Source organism: Lutjanus erythropterus, chromosome 15 (assembly GCF_056507025.1).
Source record: "Lutjanus erythropterus isolate fLutEry1 chromosome 15, fLutEry1.hap2, whole genome shotgun sequence".
In the NCBI taxonomy this organism is placed as follows: Eukaryota; Metazoa; Chordata; class Actinopteri; order Lutjaniformes; family Lutjanidae; genus Lutjanus; species Lutjanus erythropterus.
Window position 1 is genome coordinate 30,463,312 of NC_139331.1, and position 24,668 is coordinate 30,487,979.

Sequence of the window (24,668 nt, forward strand, 5' to 3'; positions counted from 1 at the left end):
GTTGAAATGGCAGCTGTTAAATGAAGTATCGAGGCAAACACATTTTTTGTCACTTTGAGAGCCTGAAAGTGTCAGACTGAGGGCGGTCTCTCTCTCTCTCGCACACACACACAGAAACACACATATGCAGAAATACGCACACACACACACACACACACACACACACACACACACAGACCAGACAGTCACGTTCATCATGCAGCTCGCTTGACACGTGTCATCATTCATGTCCTCGTTCAGTATAGAGCACGCAGTCAAAGACGTCGATGCACGCATGCGCTCTGCCTCTCTCTCTATCTCTCACACACACACACACACACACACACACACACACACACACACACACACACACACACACACACACACACACACAGGCCTTGGGCTTCAAAGAGCTCTGGTCTTCCTAATAAGCGATGTTCTACAGCATCTGCTGGGCAGAGAGAGATGAGAGGGAGAGATGAGGGCAGATGGAGCGAGGTAAAGGAAAGAAGGAGCGGATGAACGGAGGGTTGATTTAACTGTCAGAGATGGAAGACATATCCTGATAAAATGTGGTATAATTGGCTGGATTATACTGCCTGTGCTGTTAGATATAAGACACACATGCTCAGTTAGGGCGTGTGTGTTTAAATGCAGATGGACTTCAGTAGGCTGAGTATCATTCTAACCCTGCGTATGTTAAAAAAGTTAAAATACCAGAATTAGCTTCTTTACTATTTTAGTGGATCTGGAATGCATAATATAATGCATTATTACACAGCTTTGTTAAATACTCGACTCTAATTGGTCAATTACTGCATTCTGAGGTCTGTTATTTCTGTACCGTTGCTATGAGGAACAGACCGTTGCTATGGATGCCGTTCTGATCATAGACTCTAGTGAAGGAATGAAATCATTTTAAAATCCATAAAATCATTATACAATTAACATTTTGTATCAAATTAATGTTTTTTTAAGTAAGTAGCTGTGTAGTAAGTGGGACAATATATAGTGAGCAGGTCATTGTTGTGAAATAAACACCTTCAGGATGATTCAAGACCCGCATCAACCTGTTTCTCAAAAATGACTTCATGCTCACTTTACTGATCCTCCAGAGTCCAGGTCTGCTGTTCAGAGATAACAGACCTTAGACTGTTGTAACTGAGCAGTCAGAACAGAGGATTTAACAAAGCTGTAATATACTAATATACTATAAGTTTACAAAAACAATACCAATTTGAATTATTAAAAACTGAGAAGTATGTAAAATTAGGTCTGAAAATTGTTAAAAATTAGCATTTTTTTCTGCTCTGAAACTGTGTCAAACACCAGTACGACCAGAAAATGACCTGAAACATGGACGCTCCGTCCAGCAGCTTTATTGGACGCGTCCAGACATGTTTGAGCCATCAGAGGCAGAGGACGGTGACAGGGTGGTTTGTCTTTTCCTTCTGTGTTTGGTTGCTGGAAATAAAGTGAGCAAAAGCAAAATGCTGAGCTGATCTGGACCGGAAGAGTCACTGAGAGGTGCTTAAAAAACAGTTTACTGCTCGAAATCCACAATTCAGTTCTACGTAGTTACCAGTGTTGATGCATTTTCGACAACTACGTTCTAACTTGTATAACGTGTTGAGAAGAAAAACTCACTTTTTCCTTTACACAGACTTTAAAAATAACTGTAAAAATCTGAATTCCACGTTTTCACCTGTGCTCAAGACAATTTTGAGTCAGACATTCGTTCTTCATTTTCACATTCTGCAGTGAATATTTTTGTGTGGACCTTGTGCTTGAATTTTTTGCTGACATTTTTGAGTATGAAAGCACAGCATTTTAACAAAAAGAAGGAATCGGAAACATGCTCAGACCTCCTCGTTATGTTATGTTCAGATGTTACTGACATCAGCTACAGCTATATAACAGATTGACCAGGAATTTATGTATTGAGCTTCAGCAATGAGGTGCAGCCTGCAGTATGTGAAGGTATGAGGGTTCTTCTCTTCATCTGACTTCAAAGGTACATTCTACTCATAAAAGCTTTCACAAACTGAGATTAGAGCTGCTGTATGTGGTAAATGAAAGTGATTAAATATTAGCTGTTCTTCTGATATTTACATTGTCAGTGTCAATGTCAAATCACAGGCGGATGTACAGAGTTTACACATTCCCAAATTCAAATATGACTGCGTATAAAACATGATGAGGGCTCCTCACACAAACTCTGCTCTTAAATCTAAGCTGCCTGAAGACTCGGTTTGTACCAGCAGGTTGACTCAGCGCTTCACCTTGCAGGAGCTACAGCAGATGAATTTCAACATCAGTGAAAAAGGGCCAAAATAACTGTATCCAGTGCGATGTGCCACTCATAAAACCTGCTCTAGTTAAAGCAACCAAACAAAGACAAGCATGTAATTACATCGGTTTACACGTCAGGGGTCACAGGATTTGGGGCATTTGACAGGCTTGTGGTGCTTGTTGTGACTTTTAGTATTATATCTGCACCAGTACACTTAGATGCCAACTTATGTGCATTTTGTACTGTATTGAGTTAAAGTGACACTGTAGGAAAACATCAAAATATAACCTGATATGGTTGTAACAAGATTAAGAGTCTTTAGCCATGTTAGTGACATCACCATGCTAACGTGCTAATGTTTACCAGGTGTAATGTTTACTGTGTTCACCAATTTAATTTAGCTTGTTGACATGCCAACATGTTACCAAACTACTATTAAAACATTAAAAACAATTTAAAGAAATAATTAAGCATTTTAATCTTTTTATTGTTAAACAAGGACGTCTACAAGTATAAAACATGTTTAGCAGATCATGTCTGCTTTTTTTAATTTCTAAACATAATTAAATCATGGTTTAACTTTAAACAACACTGCACCAAACTTTAAAACTCACTTAAAATGGAGAGAGATTATATTTAAACCTCTCTTTAAACCTAGATTAAATTGAAGTGTTTTGCACTGAAGGTTTAAACTCCAATTTAAAATGTGATCCAGTTTCAACTTAAAACTTACACTTGGGGAGGTTTAACTTTGAAAATGGCAGTGTTTCTGAGCTGGATTAAGCAAAAAAATGAAGTTCCTTGAAGAAAATTAAGGGACAGACTCAACCCAAAAGAGTTCTAGGATGTGTCTCGCCTTTCTTTGACTCCAGTTGATCTGTTAAAACAGTTTGCCACTTGCTGCCAAGCAGCCTCTTTTATCCTTAATGCATTTTTGTCTGTTTTAAATCTATTATTTGACCATACTGCTCCCTTAATTTGGCAAACAAGTTTTAAATCTCAAATGAAGATAAATTAGAGCGTCCCTGCTGAGACATCATGAGCATGCTAAGTAACATTTTAGCTAACTAGTGGAAAATTTAGCTTTTTTTTTGCTAGCTAGCACAGTGTAATGTGTTCTTAACATTTTAACTCAGTGGCAAACAGTGGAACATTTTGTTAACTTTTGTTAACAAAGGAACAATGGAATGGTTTCCCCCTTTCTTTTATACTTATTAGGTCCCAACAGCATTCTTTTTTTCTTTTATTAATTGATTTTAATTTGGGTAAGCAAACATCTCCATATTGATTCATATGATTATACATTTTATGTATTTAGAAATTTTAGATTAAATTCATCTTACCAGTCTTAGTTTAGTGCAGCTAACATTTCTTAGCGTATTCATATCTCACTGTAAATACCTTAACATATTTTGATCTCCACACAGACTGTTTATCTGCATGCAACTAAAGCCTGCTCAAATGTGATTGGTCAACTTGGACTACAGACTAAAGGAAAGGATCCAATACCAAAATCTTTACCTACAGATTCTTGTTTCATATGCAGATATCTGTTTATAGAGATTATACATTCCCCAGAGCCACTACACTACTGGGGCTCAAAAATTACACACATTTCCCAGTACACAGCGACTGACAGGACAAAGAGGCAAGAAGATTCAAGTTGTTAACATGCTGTACAAGAGTTTCTACATGACCAGGACAAACTAGCATGGTACTGCCTGCACTTTAGTCTGCTGATCCGCTGAACCTCCTCTGTTCATTTGGTAATCCCGAGAGCTCTTTCCATGATTACGCTATCACAGAGACACCGTCTGTTTCTACTGTGAAACAGGGATTAAAGCCAGCCTCCTTAATTCAGACGGCTCACTAACCACGGTGTACTCACCCCAACCACCAAATGAATAGATGTTCTCCTGAGAATAAAGAGCTGTGCGCAGAAAGACAAAGGAAGGTGAATGAAGGGTAATGGAGAGGAGACAGAGAGGAGAGGGAGAGTGACAGACAGGCAGGAGCTCTCTGTATGAACACACCGGTTTATTTTTCTCGTTTGTCGTGGCCCTCGACTTTCAAGCTCCACTCTTATGATGACTCCGAGATTCATTAGAGATTTAACAGAATTGGCCACAGTCAGCTTGTCAGCACAGCAGATGGAAAATTAAAACAGGCATTCCCTAATCTGCCTTTGATGCAGCCATTTTTAGTCATTAATGTCACACCATGATTGCTATCACGACATGTAACACCGCTTCCTCTTATGTTTGGTTTTTGTCACTTTTTATTCAAGACACTTCCAAAAAATATTTGATGTAACATGCTTGTCTGGAAGCCCTTTGAAGCAGCACAAATATTAAGAATACGGCAGGTGAAATCAGTCTAATTTATGTGATTAGTGAAGCACGTTCCTGGTAGAAGGAAAGTTGTATTTGCAAATAGTTGGGTTAAAAAAACCCTCATACTTCTAGGGAGGTTTGAAAAGAAAAAAGAAGGGCTGCTGACAGATTTAGGTTGTGATGATTCCAGAGATAGAAGGAGAAAGATGCTCGAGGTTCCTAAACTGCTTCCTGGTATTTTAACATCACTTCTTTAATAATTTGATGTAAGACTTGACACTTACTGGCCCTCTATTTCTGTAGAGCTCTTCACGAGTATCTCCTTAAACTTGGAAAGGAAAAGGAGAGGATCGTGAGGCCAATATAAACCATTATCGTATATTTTAGGATCCTGAGGCCGTATTACAGAAACTGTAGATCCTATCTTGGTACCCGTGGTAATCAGGGTTAGGACCTGGTTTAAGGAAAAAAAAAATACATACAGATAAACAGTTCCTAAGACAATGTTCCTATCCTAAGACCACTCATATCAAGATATCTGAATAAACAGTCTCCCCTTTACAACTAATCCCACTGAGCGTGGGACAAAACATGCAGGTTTTTTTTAAATGTAGTATAAATGTGTTATTTTCACTGATTCTATGTGAGTATTTCTATATGCTGGGGTCCTTAAACAGCATTGGATTTGCATTACCTGGGTGTGAATGGAGAGCTGAGACCCTTGTGGAGTTAATGAGCCCAATTGTATTCATGTGCGATGGTGTTAATCCTCATATTAATTGCCATTTCATTGTAATAAGACCTTTTTTTTTTTTTAAACTTGACCTTTATGGTAACCTCTAAGATAATCACAGCCTCATGAAACTTCAAAACCACAAACTGGAGACCTGGAGAGCGTTCAGATGATGAATGGCTTTCCTAGGAATTTTGACAATAACGGGGATTTCTGAGCAATCTCCAGAACAGAAGTTCACACTATCCAGTCGCTGAAAAATGTTCTCACAGAAATCTCTAAATGTCACAAGTGTTTGATACCAATTCATGACATGAAGTTTTCTGTGGTCTTCCTCGAGGTTTTGGTGTCTTAAAGTAAGGTATTTTGGAGGGATCTTTGACCATTTTTAACAACTCAAGTGGTCAGAAAAGTCGTAAGACACAATAGAGCGTGGGAATGGCCATCGTAGACTTGAAGAATAATGTTTTAAGCCCTTAAACACTCTAAACTTTCAAAAGTTGAATAGATTTATGAGTAGAAAAACTTTCAGATGATGTATACCACTTCTATGTAGCATAAACTATTGGTCTGCCATCTCTCCAGCCCCCCTCTAAAAATGACAAAGATGTGTCTGTGATAAGGAGGGGTGGAGTGATTTGATTTTATGGTAGGGGTGTTATGCCATTAAAGCCTCTGAGTATCCAGAAGCACCGGCCCCACTCAAACAGCGAAAACACGATGAAGAACAAAGGACGAGAGTCAAGTAATGCGTGAAGAGGAGTGAAGAGTAATGAAAAAAATATTGCAGCGAGGCACCAAGATGTTCATGGGCTCAGTGAGCGAGGAAAGGCTAAAAATATCAAACAATATCAAGTGTGACCTTTACAAAGAGCCGGAGCATTAACGGATTAAACAAACTCGCAGGTTGAGAATGAGTGACTGCTTGAGACGAGACTACAGCAGACACAAAGAAATCCCCAGGTAGTGGAAGCAGCAGCCTGTGAATCACATTTTTATTGAATTGAACGGGATCTGTAAATAAGAACACATAACAGAAAAAACTCCAATACTGATAAATGGGCCTATATTGTCCTTTTTCTTTTTTTTATACCTTCACTTTTGTTGTTACTTTTATTTTAAGTTGGTCATTAAAGAACTATGATCAAGAAGTGTACTGAATGGAGTATACAGTTATAAATAATTAAGTATTATATGTTATGGCTGTACTCACATGGTTGTAGTTGTGTGTACCCAATCCTTGTTTGGCCCTTCTGTTGTGTTACCGTCCAGTGTGTAAGATTTACAGGGGATTTATTATTAATTATGTTTTTGTTTATATTTACAGAAGGTCTTCTTCCACAGATGTCCCGTTGAACCACTATGTTTCTACAGTAGCCCAGAACAAACAAACCAAATGCTGGCTTTAGATGGAGCCTTTTGCACGTTTCGCAGCCACCATAGGTTCTTCCACACATTTGGAAGGGGAGGGTGAGGCGAGCGGTATTCAGCTGCTTTCAATCTGCAACCTCGCAACTAGAGGCTGCAAAATCCTAAACACTGCTTTTTTTTTTTTTTTTAGGTCTGTCCCACCTGTTATGTCTTATTTCACTAAATACTACATTTCTTCAGATACACCTGGCAAGAATAAATTTTCATTAACGTTGTAAGGGATGAAGGGATTATGTTTTTTGTTTATTTAGCGGCTTTACAACAAAAAACATCTACACTTGCGTAACAAATAAAGTTATTCTGTGTAACACCACTTCATAACTGGAAGCGAGCAGACTCAAGTTAATGAAGAATGAAAAAATGTCCATTTATTCATAAGTATGTAAGTTTGAGGATAGTTTTTCATACTTGTAACTCACAACAGCTCCCCGTTTTTCTTCCCAACCTCGCCCTTTTTGAAGACAGTCATATAAACAGGCTGCTAATTAGTCTCTCATCATCGCTGTTGATTGCTTTGATGAGGGGAAACAGAAAGTTCAAGGATGTCAGCGTCGATTTTGACCAGATAAAACAGGTTGGAAGTGAAGTAAGTGCGCAACACGTCACTGTGCCTGTTTGCTGATGCATGGAGCAGCTTGGGACATCCTTATTGAGAAAAACTGAAGCAATCAGCTGTTCATTTGTTTGTTTGATCCGATATTTGTTAAACAGCTTTGTGAAGGGGAACATTTTGACTCTTAAATGCACCTTCATGTTACGTTACCTGCAACAATCACGCCACATTAATTACAACCAGATTTTTGGTTTTCCATTGGTAAAGTTGTGGAAAACGAAATCCAGAAAAGTACCCAAGTATCAAAAGTGAGTTGACACAAGCTGGAATGAGGCTAAAGTAATGCAGAACTCTTTCCAAGTTATCTGAGGCATACAGTATTTCTGGAATTTCTGTACTGCAATTTTTTATTACTCATATCCTGACATATAGACTGATATTAGTGGGGGCTGTGGCTCAGGAGGTAGAGTGGGTCATCCATTAATCAAACAGCCGGTAGCTGGATCTCCGGCTCCTCCAGTCTGCATGTCCAAGTGTCCTTGGGCGAGATACTGAACTCCAATTAGCATCATTGGTATGTGAATGTGTGTGTAACTGTGAGAAATCAGTCAAAACCCCTCAATCAGACACACTGTACATTAGAAAGAACATAAGTATGGAATAAACAACAGTAAAAGTGGGTTTCATGTGACTAAGACTGTCTGTTCTGACAGTTGGGGGATTAAACTATTTAAGGGTCAGTGCACTCAATTTATATATATATATAAAAACATACAGTACTTTCTCACTCAACTCAAGTGGTATCCAGCCCTAATTAGTTTGGTAATATTTATCCAGGGTTTGAGAACATGAATTACTGGAGCTGACCAGACACAGAACCAGGGTCCCATGGGGTTTGGAGGCCCCTAAAGCCAAAGTGCTCACTGTAAAGTAAGGACGTTTTTCTTCTCTTTTTTTTTCTCCTGATCCCATCTGAAGACTTTTAATATGAAGTATCTTGACTATTTTAAGTTCAGATTTTTTCTTTGGTGTTTTTAACCTGCATGTTACAGTTCATAAGAAGACCACAGTAGGCCAGAAACACTTTGCAGCTGTATTTAACCTGAAAAACTTAGATGCAAAACTGCTGCAAACAACCACTGCTGCGTTCAAGGGGTGACCTTTTACGAGTGTGCGCCCAGGGGACCGTTGTGTCATGAGCCGTCTATGGTAAAAGATATTTGTCTGACTTCTACCTTCACCCCATGAAATGGACATGACAGGAGTGTTTAAAAAATGGCTTTAAAAACAGCAAATTCGCTTTGGAGGAACGGTGTCCCAATTACTCTGGATAATCCGCAGGCCTCACTGCGAACAGCTTTCATTTGGAACTACTTTCAACCGAAAAAATAGTCCTTATGAAAACAGTTTACAGTGTGTTCTGTGGATTATCCAGGACGAACTGGGACACTGTTTCTGAAAAAAAAAGAGAGAAACCCATGTTTTGTCATCTTTTTTTTTAATTTGGATGAACCAACACCGGTACAGTTTTTTAACTGCCAAAGAACCCCATCACACCATAACAGGGTGAAGCTGCAGTCATGTACTGTACAGGCCCCATGTTCCCCAACTAACTGAATTAAAAGCTGTCATATGATTACGTCAACTCATTCACATGTGATTTAAAGCTACAAGTTAATGCCATCATTAGGATTACACAGTGCTCTGTGCCCGGTGGCATAAAACCACTTAGGTTAGCTTAGGCTGCCCTTAAATTTTAATGAGTTGCATAAAGTCACTATGAGGATTTCTTTAGGATGTTATAAGGGAAAACCCTTTAATCTTGTTTGCCCTTAACTACTTAAGTTTTCCCTTACGCGTTATTAAATGGTCCTTAGTAACCATTTTCCTGAGAAAATTCTTAGGGAACCATAACAGTCCCTTAAAGGAGAGCCTGTCTGACATGGGATTTTTGAGACCGAATTGACAGAATAGCAGTATGGTGGCTGCTGGAATAAAAATAGACTCTTTCTATGTAATTTGTGCAACAATTTTGCACTGATATGACATTGTTATATTAAAATAAATAATTATGTTATAGAGTATTATTATATTTTATTTAATATATATAATATAATTCACTAATTTGACATGTACATATACCAACCACTTGAAGAAAATTTTCTAACAAAATAAATAGTTAGTACTGTTCAGTATCTAGTTTCTAGCAGAAAAGAAAATAGTTCTGGTAGTTTCTACTTGGGTTAAAAAAAAAAAAAAAAGTAGTTCCTACATGAAACTGCTCACTACAAGGTCTGTGGATTATCTTGAGTAACCATGTCATGATTTCTGGAAAGACACATTTGTTTTGAATTGTTTTAAATGTGTTTTCTTGGTGCTTGGAGCAACACAAGCCGAGTGCCATTTAGTTCCATTATAATCCCCACAGCTGATTTCTCCAACAACTGCAACTCACACTTAAAGAGTATAAATGGATAAATAGGAGTACAGGCCAGGGGAAAACATGTTTTTTGGGGATTTTGGGGTGAACTGTCCCTTTACATTTGAAACTTAAGGTGGTTTATGCAGCTGAGCACTAGAGTTCAGCTAAAGTAGACTGACAGAGGGGCAGTATAGCTCAACATGTTATAACATCAGCACCAGAAGCACCAAATCAAAAAGCTGATAGACATATTGGGAACAAAACCGGATACTGAGTTATCACAACGCCTGCAGCCATTTTTCAAAACGGCCTCTGTTGATTGGTTAAACTTTGCTATTCCATTACACCCACGTGCATTACAGACATATTTCAGATCCTAGTAACCATGGAAACCAAATAAAATACTCACTCAATATTTTTAATTCACTCAAAAGTTTTTTTTAAACCTTAATTTCAGTATAATTTAATTATACATTGCTGTTAAAGTGTAAAAACAGTTCTCACAGTATTATTTTGCCGGATAGTAGATACTGAAGTCAACATCGATTTTTTTAAATTAGAAAAGTATAGAAGAATGTAAGTAAATTATGTTAGTAATTATATTAAATATATGAATTGAGCTATATATGTGCCAATTTGGCATTTTTATCACAAAATGAACAGTAGGTTAAGTTTGCCACAATTAAAAAGTCAATCAAACAACTTAATAAAGGAATTAGTCATGTGAAACAATAAATCAGAGCATCCAGACATTCAGCACCATCGAGAGACACTTCAAAATAAAAAAGACCAAATCTATTTTTAAGTGTAAAAGCTTTCTGAGGTTTTGACCATTAAGTAACTTTTTAATGCTGAGATAAAACTCTAATAGATTCATTTAGCGGCGGTCGACTCGACTGTGTGAAAAGTCTATCAGTTCACACCTCAAAACAGTCAATTTCATTCTCTGAGGTTTTTGAATAATAACACTTCAAAGGTCTGTGGACGTTAACAGAGACTTTGAGCTGGGGGCTTTAACACTGGATTGAGCTGAGAAGTTGCAGAGCCCTCCAAGGATAATGCTCGGTCACGGTCAATATTGTGAGCCGGATGACCTGTGTGTGTGTGTGTGTGTGTGTGTGTGTGTGTATTCTAGTAACTGTGGGAAACAAAAATAGGGAAACACAAAGACTTCCATTTCCCCTCCATTCTTAATTTCACACTCTCTCTTTGTTAAAAGACAAGATAAAGACAGAGGGTGTTACTCTGTCGAATACAATCTCACACACACACACACACACACACACACCCAGAAGAAGACACACAACTCACACACACACACGCACACACACTTACCTGAGTGTTTCAGTCCATTTGAGCTCCAGCTCCAGAGCCATCTTGTCCATCTTATGTTTTTCTTCTTCTTTGGTGGTGATGAGTTTGGCTTCATGTTGGCGCTTTTGGGTTTCCAGCTCACCCTGCGAAACAGACAGACAGTCAGCCAAACTCAGACGGACAGAGACGGACAGACAGACAGATAACTGTTGATAGCTGTTAGTGTTTTTTTTTTTTTTCTGCCCCGACAAGAATCCAGTTCTTCGGGCGACTCTGAAAACTTTTGGGTTTTTATTGTAGCGTGAAAAAAGGTTAAAGCCTTTTTGGAGTGACATTGCTAACAGTCATCACAAAATGCTGGCTACAGGCTGTGCCAATACAAAAACAGCGGTGACATGAAAGCCCTTCAAATACTCATTCTGGTCAAACCCAAGTCCACTTTACAGGACTGAAATGATTCAGAGATTTACTGAAGAGTTTTTTTTTTTTACTGTCAAACTAAACAAACAATGTAGAGACAACATCTGGGGCTGTGGGAAGTTAATGGTGGGCTTTTTTCACCATTTACTAGTCTTGAATAGCCAGACCTGTCTCTACAGTCGGTGCTGGAGACTGATCTGGCTCTATACATCATCATTCTAGAACAGGGGCTTATTTATATTTCTTTAGATCAATCACAATCTGCAAAACAAAAGGTGCTAGTCTGTTAACGTTCATACTTTAGGGTAACTTGCCATTTTCAGCTTGTAGGAAAATGCTGACTGAAATAGTCAGGCTTATTTCAACATGACTGTCATTTACTGACATTTTATACATCAAATAAGTCAGAAATTACTAGAAAAAAAATTAGGACTTTTTAATAAGAACAATAATTGCTATTTTCACTCAATTATAATATGTCAAAAATAGGTCAATAGACAATCTGTCTGTCTGCTGCTCACTATTTTACTATTTATTTATGTATTATTTCTGTTTCAGGAGCATTCTTTGGACATGTATACTGTGTGGCTGTTTAAGATCAGTTTGCAAAGCTGGGGTGGAGAGGGCTGCACAACGGAAAAGTTCAAATTTCTGATCAGAAGGAGAAACAAAGCTACTTTTAAACATTATGAAAGACTTGGATATCAACAGGTTCAGCGCTTTTTGGATATGCATTAATATCCGGCACTGACCTTTTCAAGAGAACGGTTGAACAAATGACAAAGGGAGGCTGTGATTTGTCTGCCACTAGTCAAAGTCACCAAGAAGCAAAATGGCTCAAGAAGCCGTTCCACTTTTCCATAATCAGAGTATACATGGCAGCATATAAACAGGATTATTAATTTTCATTAGCCATTTAAACAGTTTAATATGAATATTGCCTTTTTTGGAATAAGCCCAAAAAGTTTGGGAATATTTTGTGCATGTAAACAGTCAATACGCTCCTCACAAGAACAGGATAAACAAATGTGTTTGTTTGTCAATGCTGACCTGCAGCGCAGTCAGCAGGTTGCTGGTCTCTCTCAGTCGGGCCCTGGTAGCGTCCAGCTCCTCCAGCAGTTTGTCCTGCGCCTCCTTCAGCGTGGAGATCTGCCCCTCGGCCGTCCCGATGTCCTGCTCCCCCTGCTGCACCTCCTGCTGCAGCCGAGTCACCTGCGGGCAGGAGAGGCAGAGTTGCACAGAGAGGCTGAACCACATTCACAACCTCGACTCAGTTGCACTCCGGGCTGCATCTCAGCGTGGCAGCAACCTTGAAACTACATCAGCATTTTATGCTCAGCGAGGTGGAATTTCCATCAAAAATGCATTCAATAACCATTCCTGTTTCTGATTTTTAAATGAGCCGGGCCCATAAACTTTTTGCCGACGTGGCAACATCGTTTTGCAATGCATCAGATATTAATTTACCTCAATGTTAAAAGCAAAGTATAACTGTGAAAATGTGTGCATGGAGCATATAAACAGCAATAAACACAGTGTAGCAGTGGGCTTATCCACAGGAAAATCTCAATATTTGTAACCAAGACTAATGACACTTGACTGAACCAGGGACTGAATTAAATAAACCCTTATTAGAAAAAAAACAGAGTTTCTTTCAGTGTTTTAACACATGGACCACAATTAAATATATTCTGACTAAAGTCTCAGGCTGATACACTCTAATTTAATTTGAAACTATGCAGGAAATAAGTCATCATTAATGAATGAAAAGCTACATCGAAAGGCTAATGTCTGCAAAGAGTAACACACAACAAGAACAGAGGCATCAGAACTCCACGTGGTGTTGGTAAAAGTCTCCGCTGTTTGGAGCAGTTATACGAGTTATTTTGAATTTGATGCCTGCAACATGTTCCAAAGAAGTTGTGACAGGAGCATGTTTACCACTGTGATACATCGCCGTTTTCTTTTAACCACACTTAGTATATGTTAGGAACTGAGGACACTAATTGTTGAAGTTTTGAAAGTGAAATTATTCCTCAGTCTTGCTCCATTGAGACTTTCAGCCGAGGGTTTAAAAGGATAACTGTTATCAATGATATAATTATAAAGCTTTAAACCACTTAGATCCTCTGCAACAATTTGGATGTTATAAAGCCATAACTCTCATGCAACATTTGGTTTTTATGCAGTTTATTTATCCATTAAGTAAGATGGGAGCTGCACATTCATTTGGGAGTGACTCTCATCTCATTTTTCGGCCGGTAATATGACTGGAAAACACGGTTAACTTCATCTTTCAAGCGGTAAACACTATTTCACATTCAAGTCACGCATATTATCAAAGACGTGAGGAGTCCGACTCCAGTTTCTTTAACTTTTGGAGGTGACTTTACCAACAAGAAGTTGAGAGAGTAGCGAGTTAGAAATTCATTACGTACAGCACAAAAGAAATCACCAGTTTATAAAGCAAGCTCTCAATTTAGTAGCTGCTCTGGAACTCATGATCTTCATCAACAGACAGTCGAGGATGAACTTTAAGACTCAACCTTTAAGCAAACATGGATGAGAGGTGATTAAGTAGTAAAATTTAAATTGAAAGTCTACAAATTCCATAACAACTTTAAATTGAAGTATTTGAGGAGTTTTAAGTTTTAGTGCAACACTTTGTTTAGAGTAAAATCTAAACTAATCTTTCTTCATTTTAAGCTAGTTTTGGTGCAGGATAACTCAAACTGAAACCACAATTTAATCAGGTTTGGTGAAACCCGCCCTTTAAGTTAAAGTTGTCCTACCTCCTCATTGGCTGCGGTGAGTTTGGAGGTCAGCTCCTCCCTCAGCTCGTCCAGCTGTTGCCTGAGAAGCGTCTTCTGCTCCTCCAGCGAGAGCCGCTCCCTCTCAAACTGCTGCTCCAGCTCCTGTGGAAACCCATCAGAAACACAAATCTGTCAGCGCCAACGAGCAATAAAAGTCAAAGAGCGTCAAAAAGGAACTTCAGTGAAAATTCCCCGTGCCCAGATCAGTGATTCACACGCAGGTCAAATCATTCATGTCCCTGATCAGTAACGTTGTGCACGTTTTATTAGAAGCCACGTAACATTTGATTAGTATTCATGGTGTTTTACAGCTATGAAGAATCTCAGTCATCCAGGTAATAAGATATCTGAAAGAGACAAATCAAAGGCAGCTGGATTTATTCAGAATTCTAATAAAGCACCATTAAGACAAAAGAGCCACTTTCCTTTGACTTACTGCATTTTAACTTTATAAAGAACCTCAACCTTATTATGATTTTAAACAAGTCAAAGTCATACTCAATTCATGTAATGCCCAGTCAAATCAAAGCAAGGGGTGTCATGCAGTTTTTTCTTGACTTTGTTCAACTCAAAGTCAATATATAAAGTCTTTCAAACCACAGTTAAACAGGACTGACAGTCTACAGCCATGCTAGCAGCTCTGTGAGGCTGTGAATAGTGTGGATGTATTAAGAACTGGAAAGTTTTCTAGGTTTTGGGTTTACTTCCAGGCAAAGTGGCCTCTTGTTGGCTTGTTGGTTCTCCTTTGTACTTACATGTTTGAGCCAAATGTTAATGCAAACATTCTCGCAACGACCGTGTTAATATGGTGATATTTTGCAGCAATGTTTTCTATTCTTATCCTCTTAGATTAACCTATTAGCATTCTGACATTTGGTAATGGCACACAAAGTGCAGCTGAGGCTGTGGGGAATTAGTTTTGCAGGTATTTGGTCATTTGGTGAAGTACAGGACAAATTTTAATCTGAGGACGGCACTGCATGAAGAGCATCGACAAAATGATTCATTCTCAGGTGGACAAGGAAGTCATAGCAGTCCAGACAACTGTTGAGAAACTTCAGTCCGGCAAAAGTGTGCAGCTAAAATCGCACATGGAAGAAGGTGGCCTTTCTGGCAGAAAACATTCAGTATGGTCATTTTTAACCCGAATTATGATTTTTTCCTAAACCTAACCCAGTGTTTTTGGTGCCATAATGTAACCAAAGTGCGACAGAAAACTGAAAATATGTTTTTAAGGGAATATAAAGGGACAGTTCACCCAAAAATTGCAACAATTTTTCCTCTGGCCTGTAGTACTATTTATCCATCTACATTTATTTGGGGTGAGTTGCAGAATTTTGGAGATACTGGCAGTGGAGATGTCCACCTTCTCTCCAGTATGATGGGACTAAATGGCACTCAGCATTTCATGCAGTTTCATGTAGGAATTTCTTTCTTTCTAGTAGAAAGGAAAGCAGATTCTACTGTAGGAAGAAAGTACGTCCTACCTGAACTGCTCATAGCGAGGTCTGTGGATTATCTTGAGTAACAGGGTCTGGCGCAGATAGATAAACAGCACTATAAGCCAGGTGGAAAATATGTATTTTTGATCTTGAGGTGAACAGTCCTTTTAAAATAATTACTAAGTCAAAGAATGCATCAAAGACCACAGTCTCCTGAGTGAAAGTCCTGTTTGACCCATTCATCTACCAGAACCTTCTCCCTACACAGACCTTATCACTCTTTATACTACGTCACATGACTTTCTGCCAGAAAGCCTCTCTGCCAGAGCCTTTATGATGCAGAGGACATGCTGAAAAAGACTTATTTCAAAACAGAGACTAAAATTGGACAGGTATCACACTCTCGTATCTCATATCCCTCACGCACGTGCAGCATTTCCTCGGTTGTGGTGCAGATCCAGAACTCGCCTGCCTCGCGTCTCTTTGTGTGACATCACATTCACCGCATTCATCTGTACACATTTCTAAAAATACTTCAAACATTTTCATTGTCCTTGACAGAGAGTAGAGAAAGAGCTCCAGCATTGTTACCATAATAAAGCTTATTATGCCTGCTGATGAATGGGGAACGATTTCTGTTACAGTGTGCAATGATTTCAGCTTTCCAAGGACAATTAGAGCTGAGGGAAACTGCTGTAATGTCAAATGAATTTGCCACCATTATTCATTACACAGGAGGATGGAGTTTGTAACGCTATAAAAAAAAACATTCAGTGCATTGACTACTGTGAAACACTTCCATAAAAATGAATGGAGCTTCACAGACATTCATCTGAATGTAAGAAAGAATGAAAAATCACAGTTATTCATGTGTAATGCTTCATGACATGTTGTATTTCCACAGCCGCTTAGGGGGTCACAGGGTGGAGAAAGTTTCTCTGTTGGCAGGATAATGACTGTGAGAGCTGTTCCTCCCTGACACGGATGTACATCTGTTAAACATGCTGGTATAATGAGAAGGCTTTTAACTGATATCTCACAAAATACCTGGAACATCAGAAAAATGGGAACTGGAATTAAATATTATTATTTAAGATGACTTATGGGAAGACCTGTGTGCAAGCTTGCATACGGGAATCAATATTCAATATTCCTCTTATTATCTCGTCATATGTGAAAGAACCTGTGGCATCATGTTGGAGAAACCGTGTAAAAACTCGGAACCACACACATATCTCAATAATTCAAGGGTGTTTGACAAAATGGACAAAATTAAGGAATTGGATGTCCCCACAGACTCATTGCTATTTGTGTTAGGAGTTGTACCTAAAAAGAGATATAGTATAGATTCTATCTATTCTATTGATTGACCAGAAAATGATAATGGGGAGCTGGAAAGGTGCAAAACCATCAACTACAACCCAGTGGAGGCAGAGACTCGGAGTTAACATAGTTAACAGATGTCAGTTTACAGATGTCAACCTGCTCAAACACTCACACGAGTCCGCTCCTGTTTTTTTCCCTGCCAGCCGACTCCCTGTGGTTACTTGAAAAAAAAGTTTAACGCTCTCATGCAATCCTGAAAAGAATAGAAAACAAGAACTGGGCCAGTACCTGCCCACCTCGAGGCCACGGTGAAACCCCATGTTACATCAAGATCTCTCCACTCTACTGTTTGCCTGAAGCCGTCTTCTCCCACAGGTCCTCTGAAAGACTTTCCTTGAAACTATTCTCTGCTTGTGAAATGCAGGTTTGAGGTAAAAATCAGCACTCAGAATAACTAAAATGAAACACTGTTTCTACATGCGCTACAAATTGTTTTACCTGCTGTGCTAACTCTTTGCTAGCGTAGGTGCTATCCCAACAATCCTTTGTCTATGGTGACTACAACGCCAGAGAGCAATGTGTCATTGAAAGCCACAACAAATGAAGGGAAAGCAATCACAACCAAGATGCAACAAAGGACTAAAAATGCTAAACTTGACCATACGACCATGACCTGCTCCCCACATGGATTTTGTTGCTGTTTGTACTACCACACCTGACTTCCTATAGCCTTTCTGTCAGGACGGTTTCCTGTCAGAGCCTTTAAGATGCAGAAGACATGCTAAATAGATTAATTTCAAGATGAAGATTAAAAATGGACATCAACTTTGAGAGCAGTATCTCACTTGTCTCTTATCCTTCAGGATTATTTGAGCTGCAGGGCTATTTACACTGCAATTAGCCCCAGGCTAAGGGAGCTGTTAGCCCCGGGTTAAGAAAGCTTGTACATGTCAAAGTGGGTTAACCCTGATTTTAGCCTGGGGGTTTACTCCAGAGCAGGGTTAGCCCCAAGTTTGTAGGGTTAGCACTTGTAAATTGACTAAACCAAAGGTTAAAGGTTGTCAGTGTGAAACAGGGCTAAAAGATCAAAGGAGTAGCTACAGAACATTCGAAAATGTTCACATTAGCTGCTACACCAACAGACATTTAACCCAGAGCTAGAAGGGAATATTAAGAAATTAGCTGGAGACAGACTTCTCAGTTGACTTGAGGAGTTTAAGCATTAGCGTTAGCTTACAATAGCCAGCCACACTTGTGAAATCTGCCAGCGAGAGTCATCATTTTAGCCGACAGAATCCATGGTCGTGAGGTAGAAATGAGAAGCTGCTTTTCTTTTTACTCCAAATGTCAATGTTATGCTGCGTTCAAGTGGAACTTGTGAACGCGTGAATACGACGTTGTGAACTGGAAGTCTGCCACCGTTATCCCTGTAAACTGCATGTGTGCAGCGTGAGAATACTAATATTCACTGGGCAGATATTAATATTACTAAATGTAGCTGGCTAGATCATGAATACTGAGAACAACAGCTTCAAGTCATCGGTTCTCTCTTTTAAAAATATAAAGGGGATGATGGTCAAGGACATGACAGAAATAATCCAGAAAACAGGCAAAGTCAGCTGAGGAGGAATCTAATATGACCCATCAGGATTCCTGTCATACCTCACCGCTCGATATAGGGGGCGAGACCGAGGTGCTGCAGACCCATTCATTTAAATTCCAAACCCAGCCTTCTCACAGACAACTCTCATTATAATTTAAAGTGATGAAAGAATAGAGGTGACGAAAGAAAAGATGATTAACCAGACACGATAAAACTCGGAGCAGACAAAAGAATCAAGTGATGACGAACGGCGGGATGAAGAGGCATGCCTCTCTCGTCTGTCTGCCCTCCGATTTTGCAGAGAATATGTAAAAACTGGAGCGAATGAGAGGTGAATGAATGCCGCTTCCTCGCCGTCACTCTTCGACTCTGGACGTTTCTGCAGCAACACTAGCGGCAGAACCACGGAGGGGAGTGAACAAAGGCAATTTATTGTGCATATCAGAACATAGTGGGAGGGAATAGGAGACCATGGAAATCACACCGGGCCAGAGAGGAGGAAGCCTGCCTGCATATGAAATGCATATCTAATAACTACAGAAATGCATAACGCTCGTCTCTGAATGTAGCTGTCAGCTCTGATCGGGTCTACTGTGGAATATCATTTAAAACACATCCTCATTATGCAACTTTGATGCAAGAGAATACTTGATCACTTGCTTTCACATGGCCGTGTGTGACTGGAATAAAGGGACTCTGTGAAGATTAGGCATCATCACCAGGCTATTTCAGGCTGGTGGAGCTTTATGCCTCGGCTGCAGTCAAATTAGTGGTAGGCTGTGGTTTGGAACAGCTAGACCTCAGGCTCATTAAACAAGTCCCAGGGCCCGGTTTGTAATCCTGGGGGGCGATTTCACTGTCTCGTGTTGGAAACAGAGGACGTCATGATGCTGGAATTTTTGGTATCCGGTGCCATTTGAACACCGAGCAGAGAGAACAAGTGTAGGATTTGTGAGTAGCTGCAGTCAGACTGGTGCAGGTTGTATTGTCGGAGGGAATCTGTAATATATTTACTGAAATAAGTCATAAAATGAAACACAAAAGGAAACACGCTAAGTTAAAATACTCACTACTCTGATGACACACTCAATGTTCAACCAATCAGTAAGTGTCTGTTTATGAGTTATAAAAAGTCATTAATAATCCTTTAGAAGGTTTAGATGTTTAAAACAGTTAAACTGAGCAATATGTTAATGATGATGTTGCATTCATATTGCGCTCCTGCAGCCTGCCTGAGCTTCCTTTAGTTTAAGGAGGAGGGGGCGGGAGGAAACAACTCGCTTCAACCATAGATCGTATATTAAACAGGGTGTCAATCTATTTAATATACAATCCAACTCCCTATTTGGGCTGCAGTACTCATTTTTAGATCTGCAGTTGTTACGTACTGCTCCTTTAACCCTGGTACCATTTGCAGAGATTCCAAAAAAGGCTGCACAGGATTGCTTCCGACTTTCAATAACTTCAGAGCAACCAAATGTAAAAATTTATTGAAATCAGTTCCAAAATTCAGAACGTTTTTATCTTATGAAATATTCCGCTCCAGTCCATATTTGTTGGTTTTTAGCCTTTCAAAAACATTTTCACTGTGGCTGAAAAACTGTTTGCTCTCCCATTTGCTGCACACAAAAAGGAGGCATGCATCTGTATTAATGGAACGAATCCTACATGTATTTATGATGACAAAACTGAGGAGTTATATTGACTAAAGAAAGTTGATTTAACAAAAAAAATTCATTCATTCATTCATTCAGTTCATTTAATCCAATTAATCACTTTATTCAAATTGAGGATTTTGCTCAAGGATTTTTCTTTAATTCTTTCTCTCCAGAAAACAACTGTCAAGTTATTCTGACCCAAATTTCTGTGTACTCTTAGGTTGTAACCTCTGGTGGGTGTACTATGACCGGAGAGGCATAAGGAGTGAGAAAGTCCATGTATGTAGAAGGTGAGGTGGAAATTAAGTCAAACAAGCACAGGACTTTCACCCATGGACTTTCATTATGTATGTGACCTCTGTCACTTCCATCACGTGACAGACGTAGCCACCATCTTTGTGAGTTATGTCATGTGACTTATGTAACATAGTTATCAGCCTCAATAGAAAATCTGAATATCAAAAAAAGATATTCAGTACAGCCCTACTGTATGTAACTGAGATTATTCGTTCAAGGCTGGTTGGCTCCTAAACTTTGCAAAATTAATTCCTTTGGACTTAATTGAAGATGTGTGGACACAGAGGGCACCTTTTAAAAGCAGTTTGCCTTTGTAGATTAGTTTAATTTGTCTTTATTTTTAAAGACTTATTTAAAGATGTAGTTATATTTCATGGTGTTTTTCACTTCTCTTTAGTCTAAATTTTATGTCTGCCGCCTTATTTATTTTTATTGTGCAGCACTTTGTGGTGCTATATAAATAAACATACCGCAGTTAAATGGTAAAATGTTAAATGGACTGCATTTATATTGTGCTTTTCTACCTGAATGGAGAAAGCACTTCATAATTTGACCTCTTACACACACTCGATGGCTGCGCTGCTGTGCAAGGTGTTCATCAGGAGCACCTCGGGACAGAGGTGTGGGCTCCAGTCACATGACTTGGACTCAACTTGATGACTTCAGACTCAACTTGTCAAAATCAAGACTTGCAACTCGACTTGGACTGTAATACCAATGACCTGTGACATCTTTTATTTAAAAAGTGTGTCACTACTCAATTCATTAACTCACGTTAATTCTATTTATTCTCAGTAAGTTGACATTTAATTCCCAAGATCCACTTTTTTAACCGATCTGGCAACATCCAGTAAAGTCATCCAGAACACAACCATGAAAAAATATTACAATACTCAGCTGCAGTTGGAAAAGGAAAGAAATAACTGTAGGATGCAAAATGTGCACGTCAGAAATTAGACATGGAGACAGTAACTTCCAACTTCATTTGACATTTAAAGTTGCACAAAAAACAGTAGGTTGAGGCTCTGTTGTTGAAATGGCATTATATTTGAAGCGAAGAGTAGATTATCACTTGATTAGGACTTGTGATGACACAGTGTAACAGCCATGAAAGGTAAAACCATTCACACTCTCACCTCTTTACTTTGTTGTCTACACAAATTAATTTTATTTGCAGTCAACCACATATAAACAATTCACCTCCACATTACACACTTTATCTGATTTGTATTATGTTTATAAGATTATGTCCTCCCTCTGTTTGTTCAGTTATCACCTTGTTAAGCTGCTGTTATTTTTTGTATAGTCCTATTTCAGTGACTTCTTTAATAGGCCTAGTTATTAAGTTCTTGGTTTATATTGTTTTGCACTTTTTCGGGTAAATGAAGAACTCCTGTTCTCCTCATTGCCTCACCGCTTGGTCCCTGACAGGACAAAGTTACCAGTCTCTGACTTGGGGTTTAGGACACTTTGGACAGAAGGAGGCTGGGGTCAAACCAACCCTGTGATTAATGGATGACCTGCTCTACTTCCTGAGCCACAGCAGCACAGTATTACAACTACCAGACCTCATATCTTTGTATTATTCAATGCCTGTTCAATGTAAATTCAATTTTCTCTACTGACCTGACACTACCAATGTAACATCTACCAGAATTGCAAAACTACATTTTAAGAACCAACTAAGCACATATTTGTATTTAGTGCATTGTTTGTTATCACACGTCATCGATATTGCTGATGAAGGTGTTAGAAGATCGGGTCAGTAATGAACCGCTCTGAGATGAAATTTTTTGATGTATCAGCTCATCAGGACAAGATTCATTTACTCATTTAACATTTCCCTTGCCTCCTGAACTCATACAATCATTGTGAATACAGAAGAAAGTTGGATTTAATTAAATGGAATAGGAATCTAAACCAGACCTGGGCAAAACAAAATATTAACCCAAAATTCATCACATGGCAATTCAGAAAGGATGACCAACAGTAAACTCATGAAAAATGTCTATCTATCTATCCATCCATCCATCCATCTATCCATCTATCCATCTATCCATCTATCTATCTATCTATCTATCTATCTATCTATCTATCTATCTATCTGTCTGTGTAAAACCCACAGAGTTGCAACAGTTGCGAATGACTACTTTCTGGTATTTCACTCCAGAGGTGGCCTTGTATATTTTCAGGACTGCTCTGCTTATGAAATTTGGATATCTAGGTTGCCTGGTTCGTGTAAAAAAAAAAAAACGAGGTTGAAATGTTCAAGATCACAGGAATACTAATAAAAATGAATCAGCTGTTTTCTTTGAAGTACCTTCAAGAGAAATTCACATTTGCTCATAAACCGCTTCTGCTGCTGAACTCTCTCCAGCTGAGGAGGAAGGATAAACCGCTGCGGTTCAAAAAACAGAAACTCTCATGTTCTTCCCAAGAGCTAAAAAAGGTAATGGAGTATAAATATATAGCATAGAATATGCAGCAGACAAGCAGCATAAAAGCGCCATCTAAGAAGTGGCTGTATACTGTATGTATGAGCTTAAGCCCTGTTAGGGTCGCCACACTCTGTGCTAAGTAAGTAGCAGTGAAATATTGATGCTGGAAGTTTTAGACACACACACACACACACACACACACACACACACACACACACACACACACACACACACACACACACACACACACACACACACACACACACACACACACACTCGCTGGCTGCCACAGTCACATCCCTGAGCCAACACTCACATCCATCTCCTTCACCATCACATCATTTTGTCCTAATTTTGATTACTTTACTCCTTTTATAGTCTCCACTTGCAGTTTTATGTGCAGTAAATGTCACCGGTGTAAAGCAGGACGATGAGTTTAAATTGAAGGGTCTTGCACCCATTTAAATGTCAAAAAATCTACACATTCTCCAAAACTTCATGTTCTGATTTATTTAAGATCGTAGCGCTTTATATAATTAATCATCCTAAAAAGAAATATATCATTTAACATGGTCCTTGAGGCGTGCAGGTGAGATTGCCCAGAGGAAAGGAAAAGTGCAAAATAAGGTCTCAACTTTGTCCAGCCCGTGTTTTCTGCACATAAATTAGCCCAATTTAGGACCAATATGAGACTTTGACCATTTTCTTATACTTCTTAAATTTGGCTCCTGAGAAATAGCCCTTGTCTTATCTCAGCCTCAGACTAATTTTAGCTCAATTGAAGATCTTAAAATGTTCTCCTTTTTCTCTCACTGCACTAGTCTTAAGCTCTTGAGATAAAAAAAAATGAGGTTTTAAATTGGTGTCAGTGGCCAAATTAAAGTCTTGTTGCTCCATATGGGTGTCAAGGAGAAACCTATTCAGTTTTGCTTCTTTTTTTCCTCCAAAGGGGGTGTTTAGGAGAAACAGACGAGATGTCAGTAAGCTAAAAACAAGAATCTCATGAGACAAAGAAAAGACGATGGTGACAAATCGTCCTCTGGGTGTGGCCAACCCCTCTAATCACACACACACAAACTCTTTCACAAACTTACATACCTGCATAACCTTTATTATGTTTATTGTTACGCACCAGAGGTGGCAAAAGTACACACACTCTTTACTCCAGTAAAAGTACAGATACTTGTGTAAAAGAGAGAGAAAAAAGAAATGTACTCACAGTATAAAAGTAAAAATTATCCCGGCAAACTCAAACCATTCTATCATCAAATAAACATCACTGCAAATATTGAACCTTAACTTCGCTCCAGTGTGCTCATCAGTATTCAGTGTCAGCAACAGAACTTGAAACATTATCATCAACACACATCAGGTCTAATTAAGCTTTTTTTTGTTCTTTTGTTAGAAACTCCCTCATCTCTAAAGGACTACCAAAATCTGCTTTTTCAGCCGGAGCAGAAGTTGCTTCTAAAAAAGTTATTTGAATCAAGGCATGCCCTTCTGAGTCAGAAAATCAGTTCTGCAGTCCTAAAAAGCTTCACAGGCAGATGACAGATCCACCAGATGTCTTTTCTCAGCGGCTGAGTTTCCATCTCAGTCTGTTTTGTCTTGTT

General features: G+C 39.0%; 1 protein-coding gene across 2 annotated transcripts in view; it reads right to left on the reverse strand.

Annotated features, from left to right (window-relative positions):
* Positions 1 to 24,668, reverse strand: part of fam184ab (family with sequence similarity 184 member Ab) — a 210,165-nt gene that overhangs the window by 75,897 nt on the left and 109,600 nt on the right. For both annotated transcript variants that reach the window (XM_084737868.1, XM_084737867.1), the window contains exons 10-12: positions 14,271 to 14,393; positions 12,529 to 12,690; positions 11,080 to 11,201 (exon numbers count right to left, since the gene is read on the reverse strand). In XM_084737868.1, the coding sequence (XP_084593994.1) occupies positions 11,080 to 11,201; positions 12,529 to 12,690; positions 14,271 to 14,393 (407 nt within the window). The remainder of the gene's footprint in view (positions 1 to 11,079; positions 11,202 to 12,528; positions 12,691 to 14,270; positions 14,394 to 24,668) is intronic.